Source organism: Megalopta genalis, chromosome 1 (assembly GCF_051020955.1).
Source record: "Megalopta genalis isolate 19385.01 chromosome 1, iyMegGena1_principal, whole genome shotgun sequence".
NCBI lineage: Eukaryota > Metazoa > Arthropoda > Insecta > Hymenoptera > Halictidae > Megalopta > Megalopta genalis.
This window is the reverse complement of record NC_135013.1, coordinates 35,523,770-35,551,174: the sequence shown is the minus strand read 5'-3', so window position 1 is coordinate 35,551,174 and position 27,405 is coordinate 35,523,770. Positions and strand designations below refer to the sequence as shown.

At 55.7% G+C, this 27,405-nt stretch overlaps 1 protein-coding gene across 9 annotated transcripts in view; it reads right to left on the bottom strand.

The window, feature by feature from the left end:
* The window catches only part of osp (myosin phosphatase Rho interacting protein outspread), a 177,505-nt gene that overhangs the window by 74,184 nt on the left and 75,916 nt on the right, over nt 1–27,405 (bottom strand). For all 9 annotated transcript variants that reach the window (XR_013034906.1, XM_076526676.1, XM_076526683.1 and 6 more), the window contains one exon: nt 4,323–4,388. Coding sequence is in view for 7 of the 9 variants with exons in the window: in XM_076526676.1 (XP_076382791.1) it covers nt 4,323–4,388 (66 nt within the window). In the remaining 2 variants the exon portion in view is untranslated. The remainder of the gene's footprint in view (nt 1–4,322; nt 4,389–27,405) is intronic.

Here is a 27,405-nt window from a genome sequence, read left to right as displayed (position 1 = left end):
CACTGCGACGAACCCTCCCAGATGATTCTCGGTGTGTCTAGTTGTTCGCGAATACACCGCGTCGCGTCGTCCGCACCGTGCAACAACACGGAGCCGGAGACGTCGCTCCGATCCACGCTAATTGGAACTTCTGGATGATGACTGAACACCGCCGCGGAAGACTCACCGCGTAGATTAATCCTGCGGGAAGTTGATACCCGAGCGGCCGATCGATTAGATCTACCCTCGTCACGGTGGTACATTAATATACCGAGCAGCTCCGAAGCTTGTTCCACCGTTCGAGTGGCTACGATGAATCTGGAACAGGGATTGGTCCAACGGGTGCCGGACTCCATCGTTTTCCAACAACTTCGTACTCGGACGTCCGCGAAGCTTATTTTACAATAAGTTGTCTTCTTCGAACGCGGTCTTTACACGGACGAATAGCTGATACGTAGAGCATCGTCCTTCGAATACCGCTCGTTCCACCGATCTCGATCGGCGGCAGGAATTTCCTCGACTGCTACACCAGCTTCGAGAGTCTATTGTATAAGGTAATTGGACGGTATCGATGAGAGTTCAGCGGGTTACGGTGAAACCAGGAGGCGCGTCGCGGTGGCTCGCAATTAAGCCGCACTCTAATTGGTAACGGAGACCGTTACGATATTAACGCGGCCGAATCACCGAGGAGTCGTAGGTGGAACAAAGGCACCCTTAACGGCCGGCGGACGGAATCCCCCGGTTATTATAGACGACGCTATTATGCCACGGTTCATTAACATTTATCGGTGACGCAACCGTTGTCTCGCCTGGGCTAGCCGATGGCTATCGTTTAATTGGGGTCAGCCGATCGACTCGCGGTGCCCGGAGCCCGATGCCCGATACCCGAAGCACGGAGCCCGGGAATACGCTTCGGAGCGCGGGGTGCGACGGGGCTCGGAAAGGGGGTCGTTCGCATCCTCGTTGATCTTATCTCGCGCCGTCATCAATATCATCAACGTCCTGCTACGTTATCGAGCCGACGACACGGTTCCTATTAGTCGGAGCGTCGCGGATACCTCTCGGCCAACGCCGGAGACGTTAATGACGCCCGGGAAAATGATGAGCTCGATGGAAGCTCTCGTTCGATCATTCGTCGCGTCGGGTCGCGTCGCGTCGACAGGCTCCGGAGGAATCTTTTATCGGCAGGCGCGCGGCTGACGCGCGTTATAATTGGCGCGCTGCGTAATTGGTTCCTGTTTATTAGACGACAACGCGTTTCCCCCAGACCTCGACGGTTCGCGAAGCACCTAGTATTTCTAAGATATTCTTCCACCCGATCGCCGTTTCTCGCGATTAGCTTAGGATCCGGTATTCCAAAATTGCCACAGGACATATTGCCATATTCGAACAACGTCGACGCGGGCAAAAGTGCAGAGAATCCGTGGAGAATTCGTGTTCGGCGCGCGAAGATTCGCGATTGGAACAACAAGCTCGAATACGCGTCGGTCGGCGTAATACGAGCTGCGAGCGCGCGATCGCGTCGGTGTCGTCTCGACGGCAAATCGGTAGGACGGTTTCGCTAGAGATCGATCGGTGGTCGCAATTAATGGCGACCGGAGCAATTTTCCGAGGACGCGGTTGCGGCGGCGACGAGAAATCCCCGATAATCGAAGGAACGTATTCCGGGCGGCGAGCTAATCGTTCCAATTCAGACGATTAATTCCGCGGCAGTTCCAGCTTTCCCCGTGCAGCGGATTTGCATAATTGGCCACCGGTGACCATTTCGCCGGTATCGGTGGTGCGCGCCGCGCCTCGCCGCGCCACGCCGCGTCCGTTCGAGCCCGGCCCCTGAGAAATGCCATTTCCAATTAACCAGAGATTATTGGGCCTCGCGCGACCGGTCGGCCGACCGATTAGGTTTGTCCCGTTTAAAGAACGCTGATAAATGCCTCGCGACGGGATGCTTCGGGATCGTTTTGCCCTGTTTGCCGCACGGTGTCGGCCGCAGCCGCAGCCGCAGCCACGCGCGGCCGCTAACTCGGCCGATAGCGACGCCGAACGAAACACCTTTCGATCCTATACCTTTGAAAAATTGCTTTACACCTTCCCGAGGAGCCCCTTCCAATCGACTCCGCTCGAACGCGTATCGATTTTAATTACTGAACGCTACGTTGGGTGTGCCTCGACACGTGGGAGGTACCGAGATCCATTTATTTCGACGCCGATAACTACACACGCTCGCTCGGATCTGCATAACGCGCGGAACGGGTCCACGGGCTCGGAGACATTAATCGGAATAGCGACAGGTGTCTTATAGGAGTTTCGAGGCGGCTTTTTCTTTCCGATCGCGAATATCTTCGACGCGACTTTCTACGATATCGCGCGTCGCTGCACGCGCGTAGCATCTTCGATTCGACCGTAAAATTGGAAAGCCGATAGGACGAAGCAAGTTCCGATTGCCTGCGTATTCTGAAAATTAGATCGGGACCGTTTATATTCGCGTAGGCGTATTCGTTGGCTGGACGTTGTTTCCGAATTCTGAATTTGCAAGAGGCTAACGATCGATACCAGGTCCGAGTTGAAATCTAAACGAGTCCAAGTTTCCTCGGAAAGTGGCTCGAGACGCGTAGACGCGGTCGGCGCTTTGAAAATGGAGCTAGGCCCAAAGCGTCGAATCGATGGTCGTCGCGTAGCGGAATTATAGCAACGACTAGCAGCGATCGGTCGACGGCGATACCGCGAGCCAAAGGCCTCGCACCGCGTCCCCGGAGCAGCAGATATCCGCTGCCTACTCTGTTTCAGCTCGGCCATCTTCGATGCCAGATTAATGATCCGGTCGCGGGCCTTAAGAGGGTCATTCGTTTCGAGAATAATCTCGGGCGAAAAATGCGAAAAGATAATAACCGGTGGTAAGGCGGGTGCGTGTCTCTCCCTCTGGGACCCGGAGTCGTACCTGGTCGGCCTTGAGGTGGAATGAGAAATTGGGCTAACGGGTCGGCGGAGTCCGGACGAAAGCGGTGTCCTCGGGGCTCGGGGCTCGGAGCGGAGCGGCGCGGCGCGCGGCGCATTGTTCCCGGACCGTCGAAAGGGAATCTTATCGAGTTAGTCCGCGGAATAACTTCGTTCCTCGCGATCGCGTCTGCTTGCGAAAAATCACCGAAAAACGATCCACGAGTTGGATGGAATCTTTACGGATTTGTACGATAAATATCGTCCTACACGCGTGGATCGGCGATTTTAGGAGTCGCTCGTTTAAGGTTGTTCGACGGTTCGACTGGGTTTCGCTGGGTTTCGTCCGGAGAAATTACCGGGCACGAGAGGTCAACGGGGACTTTTCTCCTTAACGTCGTTAACCGTCCATTTGCGAAGGGAGCAACGGAGGCGGGAAGCCTTTATCCAGCCATCTGGCCAACGCTTAAATCAATTCTGACGGTTTCTAGCATTAGCATGGCCATCGACGTCGGACGGCGATGGCCGAGAAAGCGATGGTCCGGAGGCGCGAAGCTCGGAGTCGTTTCGCCAGCCTCCATGTTGCCGTCGCCGGCCGATGTTGATGGTATTGACTGTCGACTACGACTACGACTACGACTACGACTACGACTACGACTACGCTGCCAATGGCCGTGTCCGAGCCAGGCCCGAGCCCGTTGCGGCTAGTAGAACTACAATTGGCTGCGACCTTTGCCACTCCTAGACTCCGAGGGAGCCGCTTCGAGGGGCAGCTCTTGATTCATGAGCTGCCATAATGTTGGAAGCTCGACAGTTCACGATTCTACATGGAGGGGTAACGCAACCGACCGCCCCGCGACTTTCATCCTCCGCCGGACGCACCCTCGAGGTCTTCGCGAGGACCCTTCGTCCGGATAAATTTGGTCGATCGTGCCGCTTCACGCGGAGTATTTCGCCGACTCGATTTTCACCGTTTCGATCGCCACGAATCGCGCGCCAATGGGACACGCGTGCCCGAGCGAAATCTCGTATTCCAGGTGCGAAAACCTGAAAGTTTTCCAACGCCGCGACGAACGTTCGTTGCGTGAGTCGGATCGTGCTCGACAAATTAATTCTTGAAATTAATTTTAAAGTCGGATCAACGATGCGGGCGCAAACCGGACCGAGTCGGACGGCCACGGTAGAAAATTCGAATTACGCGCGGCGTTTCCGTTGGCGTTGCCGTTGCCGCGATCACACCGAATGAAACCGTATCGGGACGTTAAACGGATTTGTCAGCGGCAAAGTGGATTTCGAGCGCGAGTACGCGTCGTTCCCGCGGAAAGACGGACTAAGAGGATTCGATTCGCCGTGTGCAGTCACCGGGTCGAATACGGAAATTTGCATTAAATGGTTTTTCGCATGGTACTCACGTGCTCGTCCACCGAGTACGTCAGCTCCCCGTCGTCGTACAGCACGAACCATCTCCTCTGCCATCTCTGGAAACAAAGAAAACGAGAAATTCAATGAACGTTTCCTCTCGCACGCGATTACAAGCGCGAATTCATTTTATACGCGTCGAAAATGCTTCGCGTCGCTGTTCGACCGTCCATCGTCGACGCGATTTTGAAAACGCGCGCAACATCTACGAGCGGTCGACGTTTCGTCGACGTAGAATTTTTCCCGTTCGAAATTGATCGAAATTTCGGATCGCGTTACTTTTTCGGGCGGTGTAATCGACAGAACTTTTTGTTCGGGAAGCCGAGTTTTCGAAAGCGACCATCGACGGGGCTACTTTCTACGGCTGCGCGCAAAAAAGAAGCATCACTTTCTATGGCGCTTCGCCATTTTTCCTAGAAGCACTCGTTGCACCGAGAGAATTCCACCGAACCCAAGGCTGAACCTGTTCGACCCGAGGAATCTCCGAGGCCCCTCGACGCCTCCGCGGCCGGACAATTAACACGCTGCTACCGTCAATTAGAAACGAAGCTCTAGAAAAAGAAGCTGCCCGCGGCTCTCGCAATTTCTCTTTCGTTCTTATCCCATCTTTTAGCCATTGCATCTCACGATTAGTTGACAACATTGATATTATCGCTATTATCAACGGAGCCGATGAAAATTTTATTTTATGCATCAACGTTGAAAACGGTCGTTCCTTCGCGTAGAGGCCACTCCGGTTTCTTTGGCTCCGGTCGGACGCCGATGGCGTCGTTTAATCGCCAGGGATTTCGCTGCCGAAGCCTCCGATCGGGCATCGGAATCGTCGATCGGCATCCGGAGAAAGCGTTTAGCTACCAAAACGTACCAATTCGCTGGGACAGAATTATTTCAGCAGTTCTCGCGACGAATTTGACGCGCGGCCGAAAGAGATCGTCGGCAGGACCGATCCGGAACAGCCGGAATCCTCGAGCGATGTCCCACGGGATCGTCGGCAACGAGTCGTTACGCAACGGAGACGAATCGCGGTCCTCGGCGGAGAAAGTCCGGGGAATACGTCACGAGCGGAGAGAAGACGAACGCGCTTGCTTTTCCATGGGACACAATGGCCGGTGCTTGTCGCTTTTCGCGGGAAACCCGATCTAAATTGTCCCCGGCACGCTGTTAACGCGGCTCGGCCTTCGTTGAACGCGGCGAACGACCCAGATCCATTAATTGCTCCGTTCTTTATAGGCTGCAACCTACTCGTTAACGAGTGTCTGTCTCACGACACGACGGTTTGCGTGCCGTGTCTCGAATCGGAACAATGCTTCGTCGATAGCGCGCCGATACGGCGGAGTCGAGCTCCGTTTACGTCGTCCGTCGCTAATCGTGCCGGCCTGGGATCGTTTGGATACGATCGTATCGACAGACATTCTTCGGATAACGGAGTCCACGGATTCAGCATATTGGAAATAAGTCTGCCGATCCCGTAACGCGTTGCGAGATACCTTGAACCCTTAAACCTCGTCGGTGTGAGACGAGGTCGCTCCTAAATCAGGATCCACCCTCCAAAGTCCGGGAATCCCTTTATCGAAAAAACGAATGGGAAGCTCTACCGTCGGGTCCCTGCCAGCAGTTACGGCTCTCCAGGATTCTATCCCCCGTGGGTTGCTGATCCTCGAAGGGACGGGACGTGTCGTCGTCGTCGTCGTCGTCGTCGGATAGGCATACGGGTACCGTTGCAAAATCCTCGTCGGATGAAGGAGCGGAGAGAAAGAGAGAGAGAGAAAGAAGGAGGCGAGATTTCAGCCTACACGAGGCGGCGGTATCTTCATCTGGTAATTATTCAGCAGGGCTCGCGGACCCGTACGAGAGTCGCGGCACGTGCGTGGGAAGATCTCTCGTGGAGGAAGAGGAAGAGGAAGAAGAAGAAGACGAAGCGGACGACGCCGCGCCGGGCCCCGAACAATGCCGGAGGATTGAGACGGTGGAAGAGAAAGCACGGAACCCGAACAGCCCGTAATCTCTTCCTCGTGTAACGCTCGCCTTGCCGCAACCTCCGCTTTTGCGGCCCTCCTCGCTTCAATAGAGCCCGCGCGTCGCGCGACGTGCGAAAATTCTGCGAGAGCCGAGCCGTCGCACAGCCCGGACCCGTGAAACTGCTTTCAGCAAGGCGGAAACGCGATTCGATCGTCGTCGATCCTTCGCGTAACTCGGTCGTGCGATTTCTTCGGAAATATTCGATACGGATTTCGCATCTTTCGTTCAGAATTCTTTCCTTCCGCCGAGATCGTTCCAACGGCGTAGATTTCACGTGATTCTTTCCCGGAGTATTCGAAGCGTCGAAACAATATTTTGCTCAAAGAAAAGAAGGATCGCTCGGAATCGGTTCCAGGATTAGAACAGCGATTCGGATAACTGTAAGCGGATCCGTAGTCGAGGAGACGTTGGCATCGAGACGAGACGAGCAACGAGTAGCCGAGCGCATAGACCATATAGACACGGACGAGAGTCCGCCCGGTAAAGTGGAGCATATGGGTTCCTCGACCGTAAGTCGTAATTCGCGGATCAGGGGACCCGCATGTTCCTGACCTATCGTATCTTCCTGGTTTGAACAGCCGGTCGTTAACACCGCCCACCGGTCTGGCTCTTTCTGGCTGAACCCGTTCCGGTCGTTCCCGATCATCGATGAGCAAGATCGCCGTGCTTCGAACGGTTACACACGAGACAACGACCCGAGGGTCCATTCTTTTGCCTTTGCACGCGACCGAGTGCCACGAGCATCCGCAGAAAAGGCTCTCCTCGTTTCTTTTTCGCGTCGCTCGCGCAACGCGGAAAATACTTGGAAGTTCGATCCTCGACTACTTGTGCGATTCGAGAAAAATCTAACTCTCGAGCGCGGCGATTATCGCACGCGTCGAACACAAGTATCGAAAAAGCGATGGAAGCGGAGGTCGAGGATGTTTCGCGGCATCCGAAAGATTAACGCGACGAAACGCCGAACGAGCGTCCCCGGAACGATAGAGCTTCCAAGAAGTGGCTCCGCCGCGCTGGTCGAACGAGCGGTGTGGCGCGCGGCGGCTTCGGAACGCTGACCTACCGCACCTTCTTCCGGGTATAGCGACGATCGTTTTGCATCGCCCACGGATCAAGGACTTCTGGTTTCATCGGCGCACGAGCATCGCGTCGATCATCCGGGACGGGGCGCTTCCTCGACAGGGAGGCGGGTAAAAACTTGAACATACCACTTTGTCAGCGGTGACGCGGAGAATTCTGCGTCGCGCATCCTGGCGAGACCGAGGGTCCTGTGCTCGATCCTCTACGATCCGCGCGAACGTCCCTCGATTCTATTCCGTTTCCCCGCGTTCTCGTTCTCCGCGGACAGCCGCACAATTATCGATCGAATAAATTTGCTCGGCCGAGCGAGAGATCGAGGAGAACGGTTTCACGGAAAAAGCGTTCGCACCGGTGCAGAGACGATATAAAGCCCGGAAAATACGCGAAGCGGCCAACGGTGGAATAAGTTCGAAGAGCTTCCGTGGCGGCACGACAAGCTAATTGCCTCGCGACAAGATCGTCGCGTCGTCGAGCGGCCCGCTTGGACCCGTTCCGACGGCGATACGTTGCTCGCGATGCTCGCGTTGAACGCTCTATCGTATACGGGTATCGCGACGCAGGTAACTTCGCGCGAAACGGGTCTTAATATTCCGCGCGGCGCGGCGCGGCTCGGCTCGGCTTGGCTCGGCTCGGCGGCGACGCTCCGTTCGCGGGCGTTGAAATCGCCGGGCCCCGGCCTGTTCCCGGGCGTATTATCGCGTCGCGATCGTTCCCCGGCAGATCCATCGATTACGGAAGTTAGAAAGCGGTCCGGTCGGCGACGAGCAGCCGCCACGGGAACTCTCGCGGCGAACGCTTCTCTCGCCGCGGCGAGGCGGGACGAATTTATCACAGCGCTCCGTCGTTGACCGGCCGGTCGTTGATGCCCGGTGATGTCGAGTGCGAAGATGCGCGTAATGTCGCGCGATAACATCGCGATTTAGAGCGGAATGGATCGCGCGATCCACGAAGACGTGTACCGAACCTGTGCGCCGTGTACGGTGTACCTACGACCGTGGTCGATCGCGCCGGATAACGCTATTAACGCCGACCGTTGTAAATTTCGGGCCCGAACGACGGCCGCGGCCGGCTCGGGCCCCGGGACCCTCTTCGCCGCGACGGGCCGCGCCGTTACTCGCATCGGCCAATAACATTAAAGCGTCCGCGTACAATTTCATTGCGGTGCGCGCCGGTTAATAATTGTTGCGCGATCGGCGAGGTGCCGCTGGCCGCGGGAGAAGGAGGGCGATCGTTCGAATCCCGGAGAGAGAGGGGGAGAGAGAGAGAGAGAGAGAGAGAGAGAGGGGGGGGGCGCCGACATACGTATACGTATACTTATACATGCGCGAATCTATAGCATAGCCGACGGTGTTCGTGACATTGTAACTTGGCACCGAATGTCCCGCGACTTCCTGGTCACCGATCAAGCTTGTATCTTCTTCGGCTCCGTGTCCGTGTTTACCTCACGATTCTCACGTGGCGTGGTCATAGCGTGGCGTGGCGTGCTACCATGCATAAGACCACCGCCGGCTATCGCTTCGGTCCTCCGAAGGGAGAGCGAATGGGCGAGGTTCGCCGAAGGGACTCGATCTGACCCGAACGGTAACGTGACCCCCGACGATCGACCACGCGATTCTTCGATTCGCCGCGATCACGCGCATCGCGTTTTCCGAACGATTGGTCGGCAGGACGAACGCGTCTCGGAATAACAGACATTTGGGTCCGACGCGCGGACGAACGGCGCCGAACTCGAGGAGCAGAGCGAGAAGGCGGTAGAAACGGATCGTCGATTTAAAAGTTCTTTCGAACTCCGCTACGATCATTTTTATAGAGTCCTCGTTAAATCGTCCGCGTACAACGACCGGCCCAATAAACGAGATACAGTAATGTTGCGGGTATAGCGGTGCGCCAGCAAACAGACAGAACCCATTAGCGAGTAAAAGCCTAATAAACGCTGGTACCGTATCGTGCATGCTGCCGGTCCATCCATAAATCTCGACCATCGAATCGATTTTTCAGAGGAAATCGACGATAACCGCGAGCCATAATGGCGATCCTCCGAACTGGATAATTCGCGGGTCTCTTTCTCTCTCTCTCTCTCTCTCTCTCTCTCTCTGTCTTTTCATCGCCGCGAAATAGACGCGTATCCCGGTCCCCGGAACCAATTCTCTCGACGCTCCGCGCTCATCGACCTTGATAAGATAGATCTGCTCTAACCGAATGTTCCAATTTCACTCGGTGCTTCCTGGTTATCGATTATCTTCGACCACTTAACCGCGTCCATAACGACTCGCGTTGCGCGGCTCGACGCGGCGCGGCGCGTCGTGGCGCGGCGAGGCCGACGTTTAGTCACGGTGTCTTATCAGGAATGTAGGCTACCGGCTTGGTTTTCCTGTTGCGCGAATATATCAATTTACCGTATGTATCGCGGTCTTCGATCTTGGGCAGGCCGCGTCCCGGCCGGTGCCTGGAAACACCCACCGTCATCGTTCGCGTCTGGAACCGATCGATCGATGAAACACCGTCGTCGTTCGCCCGTTGTCGGTTGTCCGTTGCCGGCTCCGCCTCCGAGAGCCAATCAACCGGCGACGGTCCATTAATTAATCATTACCACGTTTTTACCGGTGGTCGAACGACTCTAGCCCGAAGCTCGCGCAAGGCGCTCGCGCGAGCTGCGCGTCTCCTATCCAGGACTCCTCGTGACTCCCGGCACCGTTGACGGGATAATCTACGATCGGATCGGTCGTTACAGCTTCACTTCGACTTCCTGGTGGCTGATTATCCGCCGTGGACCGTATCCCCCGCAATCGGGGCCCGTTCCAGCCATGATACGACCGTTCATCGCGATCCCACGGGGATGCTGATGTTTCCTCGCGGGGTGACGCCGCGCCGCGCCGCGCCGCAACGCGAGTCGATCGTCGATCGTAGGATCCTAATCGCAGAGACAACGACTCCCGGCGATCGCGTCCGCGTCCGTCGAACGCTGCACGGACGATACCGGTCGACGATCACACGGATTCGCCGGATAATAAATTGTTATTGCCCGCTCATTAGTTCGCTCGCCGAGTAAATAAGCCTCCGGGATTGATCGCCGACGATCCTTCCTCCGCGGGAACGATCGATTCGACCGCGCTCGATTTCCTCCTTGTCGCGATCGATCGGTTTCACGATCGCCGACCGTCTCCGGAACGCGGATCGTCTCTCGAGCGTTCGCTTTTAAAGGCAAACGTTCGTTTCCCGTTTTCTCGTTTCCCTGGAACAGTAACGACGGGCTCGATGGAAGGCGGTTCGATCGAAGCAGGCGCGACCGCGACGCAGCGGCCGATCCGAAAAGCGGCAGGCCGGCTCGTCCCGCGGCTTTTAATTAAAGTTAGACAGGTGCATCGGAGAAAGTACGATGTCGAGGGCCCGGGAGCGAAGTGAAAGTTGCCGGATCTCGAAGACAACGAAGACGACGACGACGCGGCGGTGCAACGCGACGAAGAGGGATCGCTTGTTTAGAACGGTGTCCGGCTAATTGGCGCGGTTCGGTTTTAATGGCGCCTCGATCGCAGCGTTTGTTACCGGATGCTGTTCCTCTGCGCTGGAACCCATAGAGAGAGAACGAGAGAGAGAGAGAGAGAGAGAGAGAGGGAGGGAGGGAGCAGAGACACTCGAAGAATCAACAAGTGAAATCGCCGGTGATAAGCCTCGGCTGGCAAAAACGCAGAGTCCGGACTCTCGGTAGGAGCAGGTTCGACGTTATCAGCGTTTTCGAACGAGAGCTCGGCCGGAGAAATCCTCGACCTTGATGAAAGCAGCCGCGTAGATCCACCGGCTAACTGGTTACAATATATCTGTCGTGTTCATCTAGCCGCGGACAACGAGCGGTTTTCACCGCGGGAAAATCGGCGGGCTCTCTAATTAAACAGTTCGTTAAACGGAACGCGTCGAGGGGAGGGATCCGGGCGAGAGCCGGCCAATTAAGACCGAGCGATAAATCATCTTTAAGGATGGACATCGGGGAACGCGGGAACCTGGATTCCGTGGAACGCGCGGTCCGACACGCGTCGCACGCGCTGCCTCGAACCCGGCCGATCGCGTTCGCGCGTTCTCCAACGGCGAGACCAAAAGGAACGACCGAAACGCGCCGAAGATCCGCTGCTAGGAACGAAGTCCGAGACAGCCAGCCGGTAATCCAGGGAGCAGAGCTCGCGGGTTGGACTCGAGGAGGAAGCCGGTGGATTTAAGAGCCCGCGACCGGTAGGATAGATCGCGAGCGGAGTCCGATCGAACGCGACAAAGGGGTTCGCGGAAGCCGCGGGTCGTCGATCATTGTTCGTTATCGAATCCTGTTTTCCAGGGGGCGAGTAATCGCCGCTGGAATTCCCCCGGCGAGTTACAAACGAGCGTTGAAACGATACGGATCTAGTTTTGTCCCGGAACGAGCGAGATGTTGTCGCGGGTCACCGGTTTCCCGGCGCTACAGCCGGCGCGGGTAAACTCGCCGTTTTGTCGCGACTCGCAACTCGCGACGCGACCAGGTAAAGGTGAACCGAGGCGGGCCAAAGCGGCGAGGCGAAGCGGAGAGATCGAGGCGCCCGAGGCGGCGAGACGACGATCGACTCTCGGTGTCGACGACTCGCTGATTTTTATCTTCACGGTCCGCCGGGGCCAGACGCCGCGATACCAATTCGTCGGCCGCGATTATTTGCCGGACCACGCCTAGAGGAGAGCCCGAGCGCGCCGATTTTCCGCGTAGCTCGCCCGCCGCACCCGCGTTACGTTTTCCGGATAAGGATCCGTGTCGAGGGGCCGCACGGCCGAGAGACGGATATCTCGGTGATCCGCGAACCCTGATTCGTGCCACGTTGCTACCGCGATGCCCGGCGAAGGACAGGAACTTTCTGGGTCGTCCACGAAATTCTCTCGTTCGTGCTACAGTCGTCGAAACGGCTCGAGGATGTCCCAAGGACACGCGAAACCTGCTGCTGCCCGGTTCGGTCCTTCTCGGACAATGTTGCTCGACGGATTCGAAAGTTGTCTTCCATTTGCGAAGCCTCTCGGGTTTCGAGGCACGGCCTTTTTCCATAGCCTCCGAATCCGAACTGGTCGCCGCGTCTCGCTATCTTTGCTACGCAGCCATCGTACTCGTCCTTTTCGAGTCCGCGAAATCGCGTCGCGAAATTTTCTAGCCCGAGCGACCCGAGAATTCGAGGAAGAGTCGAAATAGAGATTTCGCGCGGCTCGGAGCAAACCGGATCGGACAGGTGATCTCGAGCTATTTTTGCTGCTCGATCTAAGAATGCGCGTAAAAAGCAGCAAAAGTTCCAGAAAAAGAACCAGGAGAGAAACGGGACTACCTCGGCGACCTTCTATCCCCTCTTCCCGTTCCATTTCCGCCCACGTGGAGCTAACCTTCCACTTTGTAATTTATCCGCGCCAGATACGTCGGATTTACGAAGTCGGATGCTGACGGCGCGACGAAGGAAAGCCCCCCGCGATCTCGATCGCGCGAAACGTCCAAGCGAGAACGAAGCCGGAACGATTCGAGAATTCCGAAACGGCGATTCTCCGGCTACCGCGGTAATAATTCTCTCGAAATTGCGTCGATAAGAAAAATTTGGAGGCCCGGAACCTAATTGGCAACGTAAATTCTGTGTTTCGGGGAGGCAATTTAAGTTCCTTCGAAGAAATCTGATCTTCCGATTAAATCGTGAGTCCTGTTCTTTCTTTTTCTTTCCCGCGCGCTATGAGAAAAAGAGTCATGTTACTCGTCTCCTCGGAGTTTCGTCGATAAGAAACATTAGAAACTCCTGAACAAAAGAACAGCTCGAATTCCGTGGTTCGGACGAACAATTAACGTTTGTTCCAAGAGACTCGACCTCGTCCAAACGATTGGAAGAGTTTTGCGAAGGAAGGCTGTGCCTTTGGGAAATATCGGACAACGAAGATCGGACGCGAAGATCGAATCGTTCCGATCTATGAAGAACGCCGGCTCGCGTTCGATCCACGCCCCGTCCATCCGGCTCCCGAGCAAGCGCTTGCCCGAGCACTTGGAACGCGACAGCCTATGAAAAAATGGGGATCGCGATCCGAAAGGCCGGGTGGTTCGTAGAATAGAAAGGCGGTAATTGGCCGATGACTTTCTCGTGGCGGTGGAGGGAGCGCGTGCACGAATCATAATTTGCAGTGACAAACCTTTGTCCCCGGCCGCGTCCAATAAATCCCGACACAATGGCGTAGCCCGTTCGTTCGGGGGCCCCCATTACATTACTCCTCGCGCCGGGAGGACAATGCCTCGATAGAAACAAGACGAAGAGACCGTCGCGCGTCCGAGGGAACCAGAACCAGAATCGGGAACGGGAACAGAAACGAGGATCGTCGAGGAATCCGGTGTAGTCGACCGCCTCCGACCGAGAAAAAAAAATGGAAGAACGCGAAAGAAAGAAGACGAGGGTCCGGGAAACCCGCTTTCTTTCAGCCCGTGCGTCGCGCGCCAACTACGCGTCGAAGCTTCGAGACGAGACGAACGCAGGAACGTGGAACGCGGAACGCCGAACGCCCAGTCGGCGACTGCGGACCCGTACGAGACGCGCGAGTTTCACTTTTTCCAAACACTTTCTCCGGTTGTGCACGAGCGTGCATCGTCAATTAACAAATTGGAGAGAGAAACGGAGCTTACGCTTTCGCTGTCTCCGCGAAAACTCCGACGAAGACGGAGCAGCGAGAGATCGTTGCGTCTTCGCGAAGGTAGCTTTTAAAGAGGTAAGCGGCAGCGGTTCGAGCTCTTCGGATCGACTGTTACATTTCGCGAAGCGTCGCTAAAATTTACCGTGCTCTCGGAGGAAGGAAACAATGTCGCGTTTTACAAGGCGATTCGTAGATAGCTACGGATCGTTTTCAGGGTTCCGCGTTCGCGCGATCGTTCGATATCGAAGGACAGGAGAACCGGGACCTCGGCCCGATTTCTTCCGCGAGCATATTAAACGTCCGAGTAATTAATTCCCGGGCTAAATACGGTTATCTCGCGGCGCGGCGCGGAGCGGCGCGGAGCGGCACGACGCGGCGGGGCTTATTTGAAATTAAAATGGCAGCGCACGAGCCGTGAAAACCGAATCGAGCCGGCTAGGTCTGTGATGTATTGGATCGATTTCTAATGTTCCGCGCGCGGAGCGGTACCGTGCTCGCCACCATAAAATATCATCGGCCGTACGTCATGGTGAACGTGTCCGGCCGCTCTGTAATTGGTATCGCATCTCGCGTGGCGGCACAGCCAAGCTTCCATCGTTCGTTGGCTGGTTCGCTCGGTTCGCTGGTTCGTTGGTTGGTCGGTTCGTTCGTTCGTTCGTTCATCGTTCCACGGCCGTGGCCCTCGTGTCCCCCTTCCCTCTCGATCTGCATAGACGATTATGCGAGTTCGCACCAGGAAGAACCGTCCCCGTGTTCAGTAATAGAGCCAGGATAAATGTGTCGCCGTAGCCACGGTCTCTCTCGGCTCTCGACGGCGCACAAGCCGCGGTGCGCCGGAGAGACCGGCCTTGCCGCGGAATTATTGGCCGCGCGGCGTGTTCGTGATCCGATGGAAAAACAGGTACATACTGATTTATCACCGCGAGACACACTTCTCCCGGGAACCGTGGATTTATGCGATCCTTATATTACGATTATCGGTTGCTCGCCGCCCGACCGCCCGACCGCCCGACCGCCTGGCCGGTTGGCCGCGGTTTCGAGTCCGATTCCACATCCTGGATCGATCTTCTGAAACATTTTTCCAGCGGTCGTTGCTCGCCGCAGGTCCAGCGATCTTTCCTCGACGGCAAATATCGCGTCGCCGTTTTTCGATTAAAAATATCGTTTCGACGTTACGTTCGCCTACGTTTCGCGCACCGATCGTCTCCAAAAAAAAAAAAGAAAAAAAACGGAAAAGAGAGAGAACGGTTAGTATTCTCCAGCGAACGCGATATATCGCCGACTTCGTGCAGCGTGCAAATCGTCCGAGCCTTTGGGAAATGGAAACGCGGAACGAAACGGGTTCGGTGATCCTCGGTCGTAATAAACCGAGACGTAAAACGATAAACGGTGCCGTTAAATATATCTGCCGGCGATCAAGATCGTTCCCGATGGCCAGGAATTTCGGGTAGAGGCTCGCCGGGTACGAGCGCACGCGGAGTCTCGTGCGCGTACCATATTCCGTTTTCGTAATATTCGTTGCGCAATACCCGTTTCGAGCAATGTTAGCCGAGTTATATTACCGCGGTAATCCGACCGGTGGCATTTTATCGAGGCTGTATGTAGAACCTCTTCGCTTCGGCCGCGCTCGGAACGTGTCTTACGACTGCCAGGACGCAATGTTTACAGTTCTCTCGAAACGTCGTTGTCCGCGGTTACGAGCTCGCGAGCGCGCGGAAGCTACGCTTCGCTTTGGCCGGGTCCCCGGTGCAATCTGCATAAACGGTTCGAAGCCGCTACTTGGAAGCCGAGTTTTATTCAATTAACGGTATACATCTTATTCCCGGAAGATCTCGCGAATTCCCCGCCTTTGTATTTAAGGAGTCCCCGTTTTCGCGACGTCGTCGAAATCGATCGTCGACGATCCTTTTATTCGGAGCGTAATTTCGTGCCGTCGCGATAAGCTCCGCAAGAATATTGCGGGAGCGTTCGGTGTTGCAAATCCGAACTTTTCAATTTCGACTCGGTTAAATAAATTGCTCGTGCTCCGACTATGTTCGCTTCCGAGAGATCGCGAGGTATCGCGCATCGATTCTCGGCAAGCGAAAAATCCGAATTCCCCGGATTCTTTATAACGAGGGGGGCGAGAGAGGGGCGGTGAAAAGCAGAGGAGGGGGGAAAAGTGGGCCTTATCTGTCGCGCGTAGAGCTCGTGGAGCGCAGGGAGCCTGTTATCGCGCGGGACGTCCTGCAGGAGGACAGGATCTAAGTAGCAAAGTGTGTAAGGCATGTCGAACTATCGATTCACCGACGCGAGGCGAGGCGAGGCGAGGCGAGGCGAGGCGCGACGAGGCGAGGCGAGGCGAGGCGAGGAGACGCGACGCGACGTATCGTCGCCAACGGGAGGTCGATAGGCGCGCGGGTATCGACGACGACGCGTCGATTCGGCGGCTGCGGCTGCGACGCTCCGGGCCCGACGATAAAACGACAACGGCCAGGGGGCCCGGCGACTATCGCGGCACTACCGTTAATTGGGGACAGCGGGAAAAGCCTGGCCAGCGTTTCAGATTAAAAGGGACGCGGTTTCCCACTCGGTAAAAACCAGAATTCCAGGTGGAAGCGAGCATCGGGGACACTTCGGTCCCGCGTTTCCAGGTACATCTGTCTGCAATTACAGTCCCGGAGATATGCAGATGCAGATGCGAACAATTCGCGTAATCTCGCGTGCCGCGCCGGGGGACGCCGGGGACGTCGGGTGCGTCAGAGACGGATGCACCGCGGCTCGTACGAATCTAGAACCGCGTTCGTTCTCGACACGCGAGGTTCTACGTGCGAAATTGGGGAGAGTTCGAGTCATCGTCTTCTCGGATTCGATTTTATTCGGACAATTGTAAGACTGGGCGTGCTGGCAAAATCTTGTCATCGTTTAATTCGATCCGGCCTATCGCGGGAACGTTCGTTCGAATCGGACGATCGGCTTCGCAACAACGGCGCGCTCCTGGTCGAGAGCAGGTGAACCGGAGAAGAGCGGAGCGCGTTCGAGGCGATCTGGATGCGGCCCTGATTGCAAAGCAACGATTTTAAATGACGCTATCGAAGCGGTCCGATGGCAACACCTGCACAACCCGCCTTCCTAGAAGCGACGAGCACACACCGCGCGTCGTCGTGCGTCTACAGTCTACGGTCTACGGCTGCGGGGCCTCGCGATTCGAATCTCGCGGCCGCGGTCGCGGCCGGGCCGGGCCCGCTGATTGATTTACACCCGGTGCCGGTCGTGCGACCAACGCCGAACGATCGAGCGATCGAACGAACGAGGACGCTCCGACGGATCGTTACGTAAAGTGTAAAGAGTGAGGTCGTCTCTCTTTCTCCTTCTCTCTCTCTCTCTCTCTCTCTCTCTCTCTCTCTCTCTCTTTCTCTTTCTCTCGCACACTCGCTGCTCGAGGCACGAGCTCGAGGTTAAAGGACGCTCGCCGAAGATCCTGGACGTAGGTGCGCGACACACGACCGATCACAGAGGTATCCCCACCGGCTCGAGCCGCAACAGTTACGCAACGGACTTATTGCGGAGCCGAGAGAGGCGCAACCCTAACGGGCCGACCTTTCGCGATCAACCTCGGGCCGCGCCGCTAATCAAAAACGAACGTTATTAAGTTTATTAGGTACCCATTATCTTGCGTAATCGGCTGCTAATGCTCCATGGAAGAGGAGAAAATTGGAAGATGCTAAAAAGAGGACGCGAAGAGACCAAGAACAATCGAAACTTTACGATATCGTGTAGATACAACGAACTTAAACGAGCGAACTATCCCTGTTATTCCTCCGTAGAGGAGGGAGGAGTATCTAGTGCATTCGTTTAGGATGCGGGACACTCGCAGCGTCTGAAAAATGCAAGAGCCTCCGCGGCGATTCTCCAGCTACAGGACTTTATTATACGTCAGTAAAATGCGATCGAGAGCGCAAAGGGTGCGCAGGTGCAGGTGTCCTCGAAGAAGCTAGTCCCCGGCTAGGTTACCGAGGGGCGGGTCCCTCGGACTATCAGCCTTGTCCGGCGACGCAGGGAACGAGGTGATTCCAGCTGAACGAATTCCCGCGGAAATCAGGGGCGAATTCTTTGGCACGGTGCCGAAGCTGGAGGCTTCTGGAGCCAACCTCCGGAGGCTCCCGAAGGCTCTCTCATAGCTGTTCGTGCTCCGGAGGAGGGCCGCGGGGCGGGTGGCTGGAATTCCTGGCGCGCTAAATAAGGTCGCGTTCGGCTGGAAGCACCCCGCGGAGCGCAGAAACACGGCCGACGGGGCTGCTCGGAAATTGCCTCGGAATTTTCCGCGGAGGAATGGAATTTCGCGGAATTTTTACCGGGGCCCGGCTAAATTCTACACCCCGCCACAGCCCCCCCGTTCGACGCCGGGTCCCTCTCCGCCTTTGGAACTCGGCGTCGTTAAGCCGGCCTCCTCGCTGGCAATTAAGTCACGCATGGAAACGGCAGGATTAAAAATAACGTTTAATCAGCGGCTAAGAGGGATCGGCCACGCAGCCCGCGCGACTCTGTCTTAATTATCGCGATGGGAACGGCGTGGGTCGGGGGAAGAAGGTCGTTCAAGGCTAGCGAGAGTGGCGAGGGGTGCTCCGAGTCTTTAAAGGAAAACTAATCCGCGCGATCGACGTTTCTGGGCGTGCACGGGACGTTGGAAGTAGGACGCGAACGGAATGGGAATGTTGGAAAATCTGCTGAACCGATCGTCGAATGCCTTTCGAAATGCTCGATGGCTGTCTACGTAGAGACGAGCATCCGACCGATAAATAATTCGGACGTTGCATCCAACTCCGCTCTGCTTTGGGTCTAATTAGATTTATTCGTACAATAATAATTATTATTATTACTATTATCGTTGTTACATCTCGCTTAGTACCGTTAACGTTATATCGTATACGAACGTCGTTTCGTTATCTTCTTTAAAAACGGCCCAAAATCTTTTGCAAGCCGCGATTTCACCCTTGACTCGTCTCCAAACTCTGTCCCATCCTTGACCCCTTTCCTTGCCGCATCGTATCCGAACCTTCGCCTCGCCGCGTCATCTTCGAAACTCCGACCTTAGCACACCAATCCTTACAATTTCTAAATACCCCACCGCTCGAGTTACAATCTATGCATCGGTTGCTCGTACGCGTTCGGATAATCGAGCTTCTCCTGTAATTCGATTCCATGGAACGTTTTGGATCACCGGGTGACCGATCGAAGCGTTCGCACTACCCGTTCGCAGACGCGATCGTTTGGACGCGCGCGAGAAAAGTAGTCGCGATCCGATTTATTCCGATTTATCGCGATCGACGACGGCGCGGACGTTCGCGGCGCAAAAAGCGGCGTGCAAAAACAACGTCGTTCCGACTACCGTCGCGTCGCTTCGCGCTGACATTTCCCAATCGTTTCAGGAGAGACTCGATCGGTCGTCCGGCGGGATCGAGAGACACGTCGCACCTTTCACTCGCGCAGCAGCGTCTTCCATAGACTCGCGAAAGGTTACATTTACATGCGGCGACGCGCTCGTCGCCGGCATGTCATTGTCTTCGAGGTTACTGCCATCGGCACGTGCGAGGAGAATGCCGAGCGAGCGCTCTCGCGAGGAGGGTGCCATTGATTGAAAACGAGCACGTGCAGGATTCGTCGGCTCCGGCATCCTTGTTCCGAGCGGCGAAAACACGCGTACGCCTCGCCGATAAACTTTTCTCTGCCTCTTAATTAGCTGCCGACTCTCGACGCGCGACAACCGGCTCGCGACGCGAGACGCGAATCGGCGAATCGCGTTCCAGCCTTTTCGTACGCGCCCGGCACCGGGCACCGGGCACCCGAGGCCGGACACGTTCGTCTTTCAGTGGTGCTCGCGTGCTCTCCGATTTGTATCCGGCGTGTTTTGCAGCGGCTTCTCCGATAGCAAAACCTAAATGGTAGTTTCTCTTCTTTACGAGCGAGTTTATCGGCGAAAAAAGAGAGAAAAGGAGTTTTCGGAATTGCCGCGGCGATCCGCGCGAGCCTCGCTTTATTCGTCGAACGGGTCGGGTCTTCCTTTCTCTCGATCGATCACCGGCCCCGGACGGGACCGGCCGGCGTTTCCTACGACCATCCGGCGTAGATAATTGCAGGTGCGTCCATGAAATCGATATTATTGTCCGGCCTTTGCAGAGAGAGACGAGACCAGAACCGGACTCCGCGTCCGTTTCTGCGGACCTCGCGGAGCGTAATCCAATCTTGGTTATAAAAAAGGCCGGGCAATTTTCGGTGTCGGCGTAACTTCGAGGCTGCGCGAGACGAGACGACGCGACGCGAGACGCGGTGGGCGCTTTACGAGGACCCGGGACGATTCGTTTAAAAGTCGCCAGTCTGGTTTCCGGCCGGCCGCGGAGCAATCGTAATTTCCACCTGTGCGCGGCGGCGGTCGATTTGCATTTGCGTGCAGGAGAGGCTGGTCGGGGCCTCGCGGGGCCCGGACAATTAATCGGGCCTCGGCATGGGCCCGTAGGACTGTTATTTCGCGGCGTGTAACGCATTCGAACGAGGTTACGTGTCAGCGTCGCTCGTCCTTTTGTCCTCGAGCGATAAGCCAGTCCCCGCTGCCGATTTTCCCCTCGACGTCTCCTCGAGATCCATTGATCCGAGCGCGGTGTACGATCTTCGGGGACCGGTGACTCGCTTTTTAACGATTCCGAGGGGAGGGACGACTCGTTCGTTCCTTGTCCGGACCCCCCTCTTCCCACGCTCCCCTCGACGGCCGCGCAGCTGCTAAATAAAGCTTCCCAAACAAGTTCGTAATTTGTACTTCGGCTGCCTCCGCATGCTTCGCGATGTACGAATTTTAATGGGCCCGCTCGTAACGATTTCTGTGTCACCGCGATGCGTTAACGGGCCCGCGACCGTTGCTCGAAGGACTTTCGAGTGGTCCCGGTCCCGGTCCACTCGGTCCTCGAAGGACGACACGCGATCTCTCGTAAAACCAGCCGCTCCCTCTCGTCTTCGCCGCTCCGTCCTCTCTCCCTCCCTCCCTCCCTTCTCTCTCTCTCTCTCTCTCTCTCTCTCTCTCTCTCTCTCTCTCTCTCTCTCTCTCTCTCTCTCTCTCTCTTCAGGGAACCATAGAAACAAATTCTTTGCTTCGATCGGGCAACTTTTCAGGATCTCGCGGAAGGACGCTCCTCGTTAAAAGATGACTTCCCGAGAAGATGCAACCGAGTTTCCAGCAGTTTTCAGCAACGTTTCCAGCAGTTGACGAGTGCGATCCAAACGTATTCAAGGCGTAATAAAGAGAGGGACTCGCGAACCAACTCTGAAAAATTCGTTGCTACAATTTTTATCGCATTCTCCTTTAAATCCGATCCACCTAATCTCCGATTAATACGGACAGCTGGCTCCGCCGGAGGTCGCCCATTCGAATCGTCAACGTCTCCGGGATTTTCTTCGATGGACGGAGATCCGTCCGAACGGTGGACGATCCCTCGGTTAAGAACCAGAAGTGGAGGAAGCTGCTACCGACAGGGTGTAGCGTCGGTCGGCGAACGATTCAATTAGCCGCGCGGCGCGCGTTGCTCGGCGCTCGAATTTCATCGCAGGCCGTGGGGCAGCGTGATAAATGAGTCGGCGGCCGTTCATCGACGTCGACGGTTATTAATTAATTCGGCCAGATTAATCGGCGGCTGCGCGAAAGAGCAAACAATCGGGACCCGGTCGGTCGCGAGCGGAGGCGCGCAGGCGCAGGCGCATTTATCTCCGGGCATCTAATCGGCCGACACGATTCCACGCGTGCTGCCCGAGCTCCGCGGCTCGCTCCGATTATTTATCCGCGTCGGAATCGCCCGTGTTCCCGATGGAAACGATCGGTTCCCGCCTCCGAGGAATTCCATCTTCGCGCGGTTATTTATCGTCTAATAAATTGTTCTCCAATAAATAAAAGACTCATTACGATCAGCGGCGCGTGAAATGCTTGTTGGATCGAAGCGCGCCGAGCCGCGCCGCGGCGAATCCGACCAGAGATCGTGTTCTCTCTTTCTTATTTCTCCGCGAGGCAACCAATTTTAATCAACTGTGATTCGTCATCGTGATCAGAGTCGAGCCGTCGAACAAACATCGATTGGTCGACGAACAATGCTGGATTTTACCGTGAGAAGTCGCTTCCCGACGTTTCCAAACCGAAGAATTCGATTTCGGTTTTCAAATCTTTGCGACGAATTCACAATTTATAAGAAAATTTATATGGAATATCCAGGAAATTATTTTCACGAACGATTCGTTGGAAACGGTCGGAGACCTCGGGAACGCCGCTCGCGCGTAAACAATAACCAGGGAACGCGCGCCTCCGAAGATAACAATTGACGGAGGGAACCGCGCGCGGAATTAATTACTGCCTCTCCCCGTTCCTCGGATAAACTTTTGTCGACCGACGGAAAAGGGAATGGCATTCCCTTTTATCGTCCCTGTTTGGCTGTCCAATTGATTGCTCTAACTCTCTCTCTCTCTCTCTCTCTCTCGCTCTTGCTCTCCGCCGAGAAAAGAGCGCAATCGTGAAAGCAGCGTGTCGAAATAGGCGGGCGGACTGCGAGTCGCTCGAGTTTAGAATGGTCGGAGACCTGGACGGACCCTGGACCAGCCAGAATCCTTCCGCGAATCGGTCTCCCGATTGTTGCGTCGTTTCTGCAGCGAACGAGGGAGATCGAGTTCCGAGTGCATCCGTTCGTTGCAACTGCATTTCTTCGTGTTAACGTTAGTCCGATTCGGTATAGAACAGGGTTGCGCATTGCCAAATACATTGAACGTTTCTGAAACGATGTTTTGCATCGTTTCAGAGATTTCTAAACGCTTCTCCGCTGACACAATTAAATCCAGAAACAAAGATGCGGTGCTGCTAATAAGAAATCGCTTCTGCTCGCACGAACGTCTACTCCCGCCGGATAACAGTATGCTCGTAGACGCGAGCAACGAGACAAAAGGAGCATTCTATTAGCGTCGCCGTTCACTATGGGCCAACTCGAGAAACCCGGTGTACCCTTCGGCGGTTTCGCGTCGCGTCTCGCCGCGTCTCGTCGCGGGATCCTCCTCCGCGAGGTCGGCTCGTTATGCAACACGATCCCATTCGACGGCAGACCGTTAATTTAATTCATGCTTTCCACTTAATTAATCCCAATTACACGTGCCGGCGAAGCGGCAGCCACCTACTCGCGATCTCGTTCGCCGCTGCGCGCCGCGCCGCGCCGAGCCGAGCCGCCGCGCGTCTACCTGAATGCCCCCTTAATCCGTAAACACCTGGTTCCCTGGCGCGCCGCGCGGCCACTAGCCCGATAAATTAATGACTGACGCGGTTATTGGCCGTTAAGTCGATTAATGATTCCGGGCTAACGAGCCGAGGCGTCTTTCCGAAAGCGTGCCGCTCGCACCGCGTTGCGGGAACCGTTCGCCGCCGATGTCCTTGGACTCGGATCGTCGCTGCCTGTCGAAGGAGCTCGCGTCGCGATCCTTCGAGCCGCGCGACAAATTCGATGCCAAATTTCTTCACGTTTCGGGGACGTTCGCGCAAACGAGACGCGCATTTTTCGAACGATTTTTCTCTCGATCTTCGACGCGCGAAGCGGAAATTGCAACGCGTTCTGTACAAATCGCGCGCGTGTTTCTTTTACATGCAAAATTGAAAAGACGCGTCGGGAATAGAGCACCACGGTTTGCGGCGCGCAAGAAGCAAACGCGCCGGAAGAAGCGGGAACGGTTAACGGGCCGTAGAAAAACGATCGACGAGGAGAAGAGCGAGCGAGCGACGGGCTAAAAAGTTTTCCCGGGTAACAGTTCATCGGTTTAACAGATATTTAATACCGAGTTCGCGCGACTCATTGCGATACCAGTCGGGCAGAACCATCAATCTCCGAGTCGCCGGCGATCGGCCGTTACATTTAGCCGGGACTATTAGTTTTAGCCGGGTGACTTGCGTTTCCACGAGGAAGCTTTCCGCGTGGCGCATCGCGCGCACCGGTACACGCTAATTGCGTCGATTCTCCGTCTAATTGCAGCGGCTCGACGCGCTCGTCTCCGCCGATGGCGCAACGCGGCCGACGCGGCCGGTGAAAACGATCGTCGGCATCGGCGGAGACGGTACTTTCTCCGCGGAAAGCCGCGCGGAAAAGCAGAGGAGCTCCGTGGACATCGACGAGAGAAGAAATCGACCATCGGTCCCGGACGACCGTCGCGATAATAGGAAGGAGGAGTCTCGCGCCGACTTTCTCCCAGATATCTCGCGGCGGCGTTCGCGAGAGGTGTCGATCGGACGCGACAAAACCCGGGGAAAAGTCCGATCGCGACGACGGTGAAAGGCCGATCCGCGACAGCTGCTCGCGAAAAACTGGAAAGGGGAATCCAGATTTTCCGGATGCTCGCAAAAAATACAGGAAAGCTGGCGGACTTTCTTGCAGGCTCCGGGAACTCCTTTCTCAGCCGCGCGGATCTCGTCGAATGACAGAACGAACGCGGACGGCCGTAAGACTGCTCGGTCGTTGCAAAAACGCCTGCTTTTCGAACGGCCGCTGCAGAAATGCGTTCGATGCGAGCGATTCTTATAGATCGTTTCGCAGCTAAATGGATAGCAATTTCTTCGAGCATAATCAGTTCGGAGGAAAGTAAGATTTCTATGTTTCGCGCTTGCTACGCTTTTAGCGCTCGCGCCGCGAGAACAGAATTTCGTTTCGATCCGAAAGTAGCGAAGAACGTTTCACTCTCTCTCTCTCTCTCTCTCTCTCTCTCTCTCTCTCTCTCTCTCTCTCTCTCTCTCTCTCTCTCTCTCTCTCTCTCTCTCTTTAGAAGGGTCCCTTTAAAATCGTTATCCTCGATTCGGCGTTCTATGAGAAGCGGTCGAAGAAGATCGGGTGCTCCAGCGATAATTAGACGTGAAAAACGTCGAAGTTATTTCGAAGAAAAGCGACGGACTGAGGGGGAGAGGTAGGGTTCCAGTGCGAAGGACGGGAAAATGTCTCGCGAAGGCGGCTGGAACGAGAATGGTCCTCCTCCCGGGGAAAGGACGAAAAGAAAGGGAAACGAGAGGCAGAGGAAAGGAAAGGGCAAGGCAAGGCAAGGCAGGCCGGACAGTGGCCAGGAGCGAGGAGCGAGCAACGCGGCCGCATCCGCGGCGGCGGTGGCGGCGGCGGCGGCCGCGGCCGCGCATGCAGGCGTTCGTCTCGGTTCGTCGACCTCGAGTGGAATGCAAGGCATAACCTACCGTAACACCACCACTACCAGCAACACCACCGTCGGTACCGGGCGCGCTCGCGCGCACACGCGTCGCACCCGATCCATCCGTCTCGTTCTCTCTCTCGACGATGGAACCACCTGCGGAACCAACCCTCCTAGATCCGTCGACACCGACGACCGTCCTTCTTCGTCCCCCGCGAATGACTCACCCGGCGTCGCTGGCCAGCATACGTAACGCGTCTCGCTCGAGACCGAGACCAGAGCCGCCGCTGGCCAGGTGCTTCGGGAGCTCCCGGTGCGACGCGCTCCGAACCTCCCCCGCTCGGAGGACCTGCTCCTACGAGGCTATAAGCAGCTTTCGGCCCCCCGATCCTCCCCCGTTTCCAAGTTTCGTCGATCGTTTCGATCGAAGCACCCTGGCCGGATTTTTCGCTGTACGCACGCGAAAGGAAGCGGTCGCTTTCGACGACCGCCCCTTCCTGCACGCGCCTAGTTTTTAACCCATCGACTGGCAACTACGAGATATTTCGTAGTAAACGTCTGTACCAAAACTGCCAGCTACGAGATATCTCGTAGCGGGTGCTGCAAGTTTAGATTGGCTACAAATAGCTATTCGAGTTAGGAACTATTAGAAAGGATGAATGAAAAATCTATACAGCGTAGAGATTTTTCAATAAAAATACTGTAAATGCCGTTGCAATATTATATCGGTAACTTAATATTATTATATTTTGTAAAACTTCATGTTTTCTTTGAAATAAAACCGTGGCACCCGGGGCAAGACGCGCTAAATTTGCGTGGCGGTCGATGGGTTAAATCGATCTTCGAGTCCGATCGGAGCACCGCGTCGGCCGCCGCGGCAAACGGCGCGTTAGGATTTAGGATCGCCGATCGACGACTTCCTCCAGGAATTATACCTGCGCGATGGCGGCATAAACTGCGGCGATCGGACAATTCCGTGTACGCGGATCGAGAAGAGATCGCCGAATCGATTACCGAGCGGGGAGTAATGCCAGTGGTAGAGGCACGTTTTTACAGTTAGCGGTAGCCACGAATTTTCCGCGGAGGATGGCTCGCGGAAGAAGGATTCGACGTTGGAAAAGGAAAGAAGAAAGAGGAGATCGCGTTGCCGGCCGGGATACGACGGCCGGCAATTTTCTCGCGCGCGTTAACGATCGTACGCGGATAATAACAATACCGAGCCGAGATCGCGGTCGCGGTCGCGGACGCGGATAACTGCGGTTTTCCGTGAAATTCTGGAACGGCGCGGCGGGCCCCGTTCGGTCGGGCCCGGCCCGGCCCGGCCCCCCGGGTTAATCGGCCATTAATCGTTACGATCCCGTGGCGCCTGGCACGTATTTATCCTAACGGGAGAATCGCTAATAGTCGCTGCGGTGAGCAATCTCGGACTGCCGTGGACAGGTACAGTTATACGGATAAGACCACCTCGAAGCATATAGCCTCCCGCGTCACGTACGCGCAATGCGGAATTTCCGTGATTCGATTGCTAGATTTTTCCGCGACCCCCCTCCTCGAACGAAAATCGCGAACCTTGTCAACCGTCATTCCCGAAATCTACCTGCTCCTCCCACGCGAATGCTGTCGCGATAACCAAGCCGTTTCGTTGCAAACATCGTGCATTCTGGGACGCGATCGGATTCTACCATTAACATTTTAGGTACGGCTGAATTCTGCGCGAGGCTATTTCTCTGGACGGCAGAGTCTGATATGTACTGTACACAGTGTCTTTATATTCTGTCTGTATATTGTTAAGATACAGTTGTATTGTTAACAGTTGTATTGTTAAGATAAGTACGGACTTATCGCGTCTACAGACTAATCGTCTTCATACGCATTGTTTCACACTTCTTTTGTCTTCGCATCGATTTACGATATCTGTATATTGTAAATCGATGCGAAGACAAAAGAAGTGTGAAGCAATGCATACGAAGACGATTATTTGATTCAAACGATGACCGAGTGAGCTACTAGAGTAAGCCACTATAGTGGCTTCCGCGTACAAAAGTGGACCGACCCTGCCTTATGTGCTCATTTTCGGCGCTGCACCCCGTACAGTGGGAGTGTCACGGCGGACAACGCGCTCGTACCGAAAGGATTCATCGAAATTCTGTTGCAGCGACT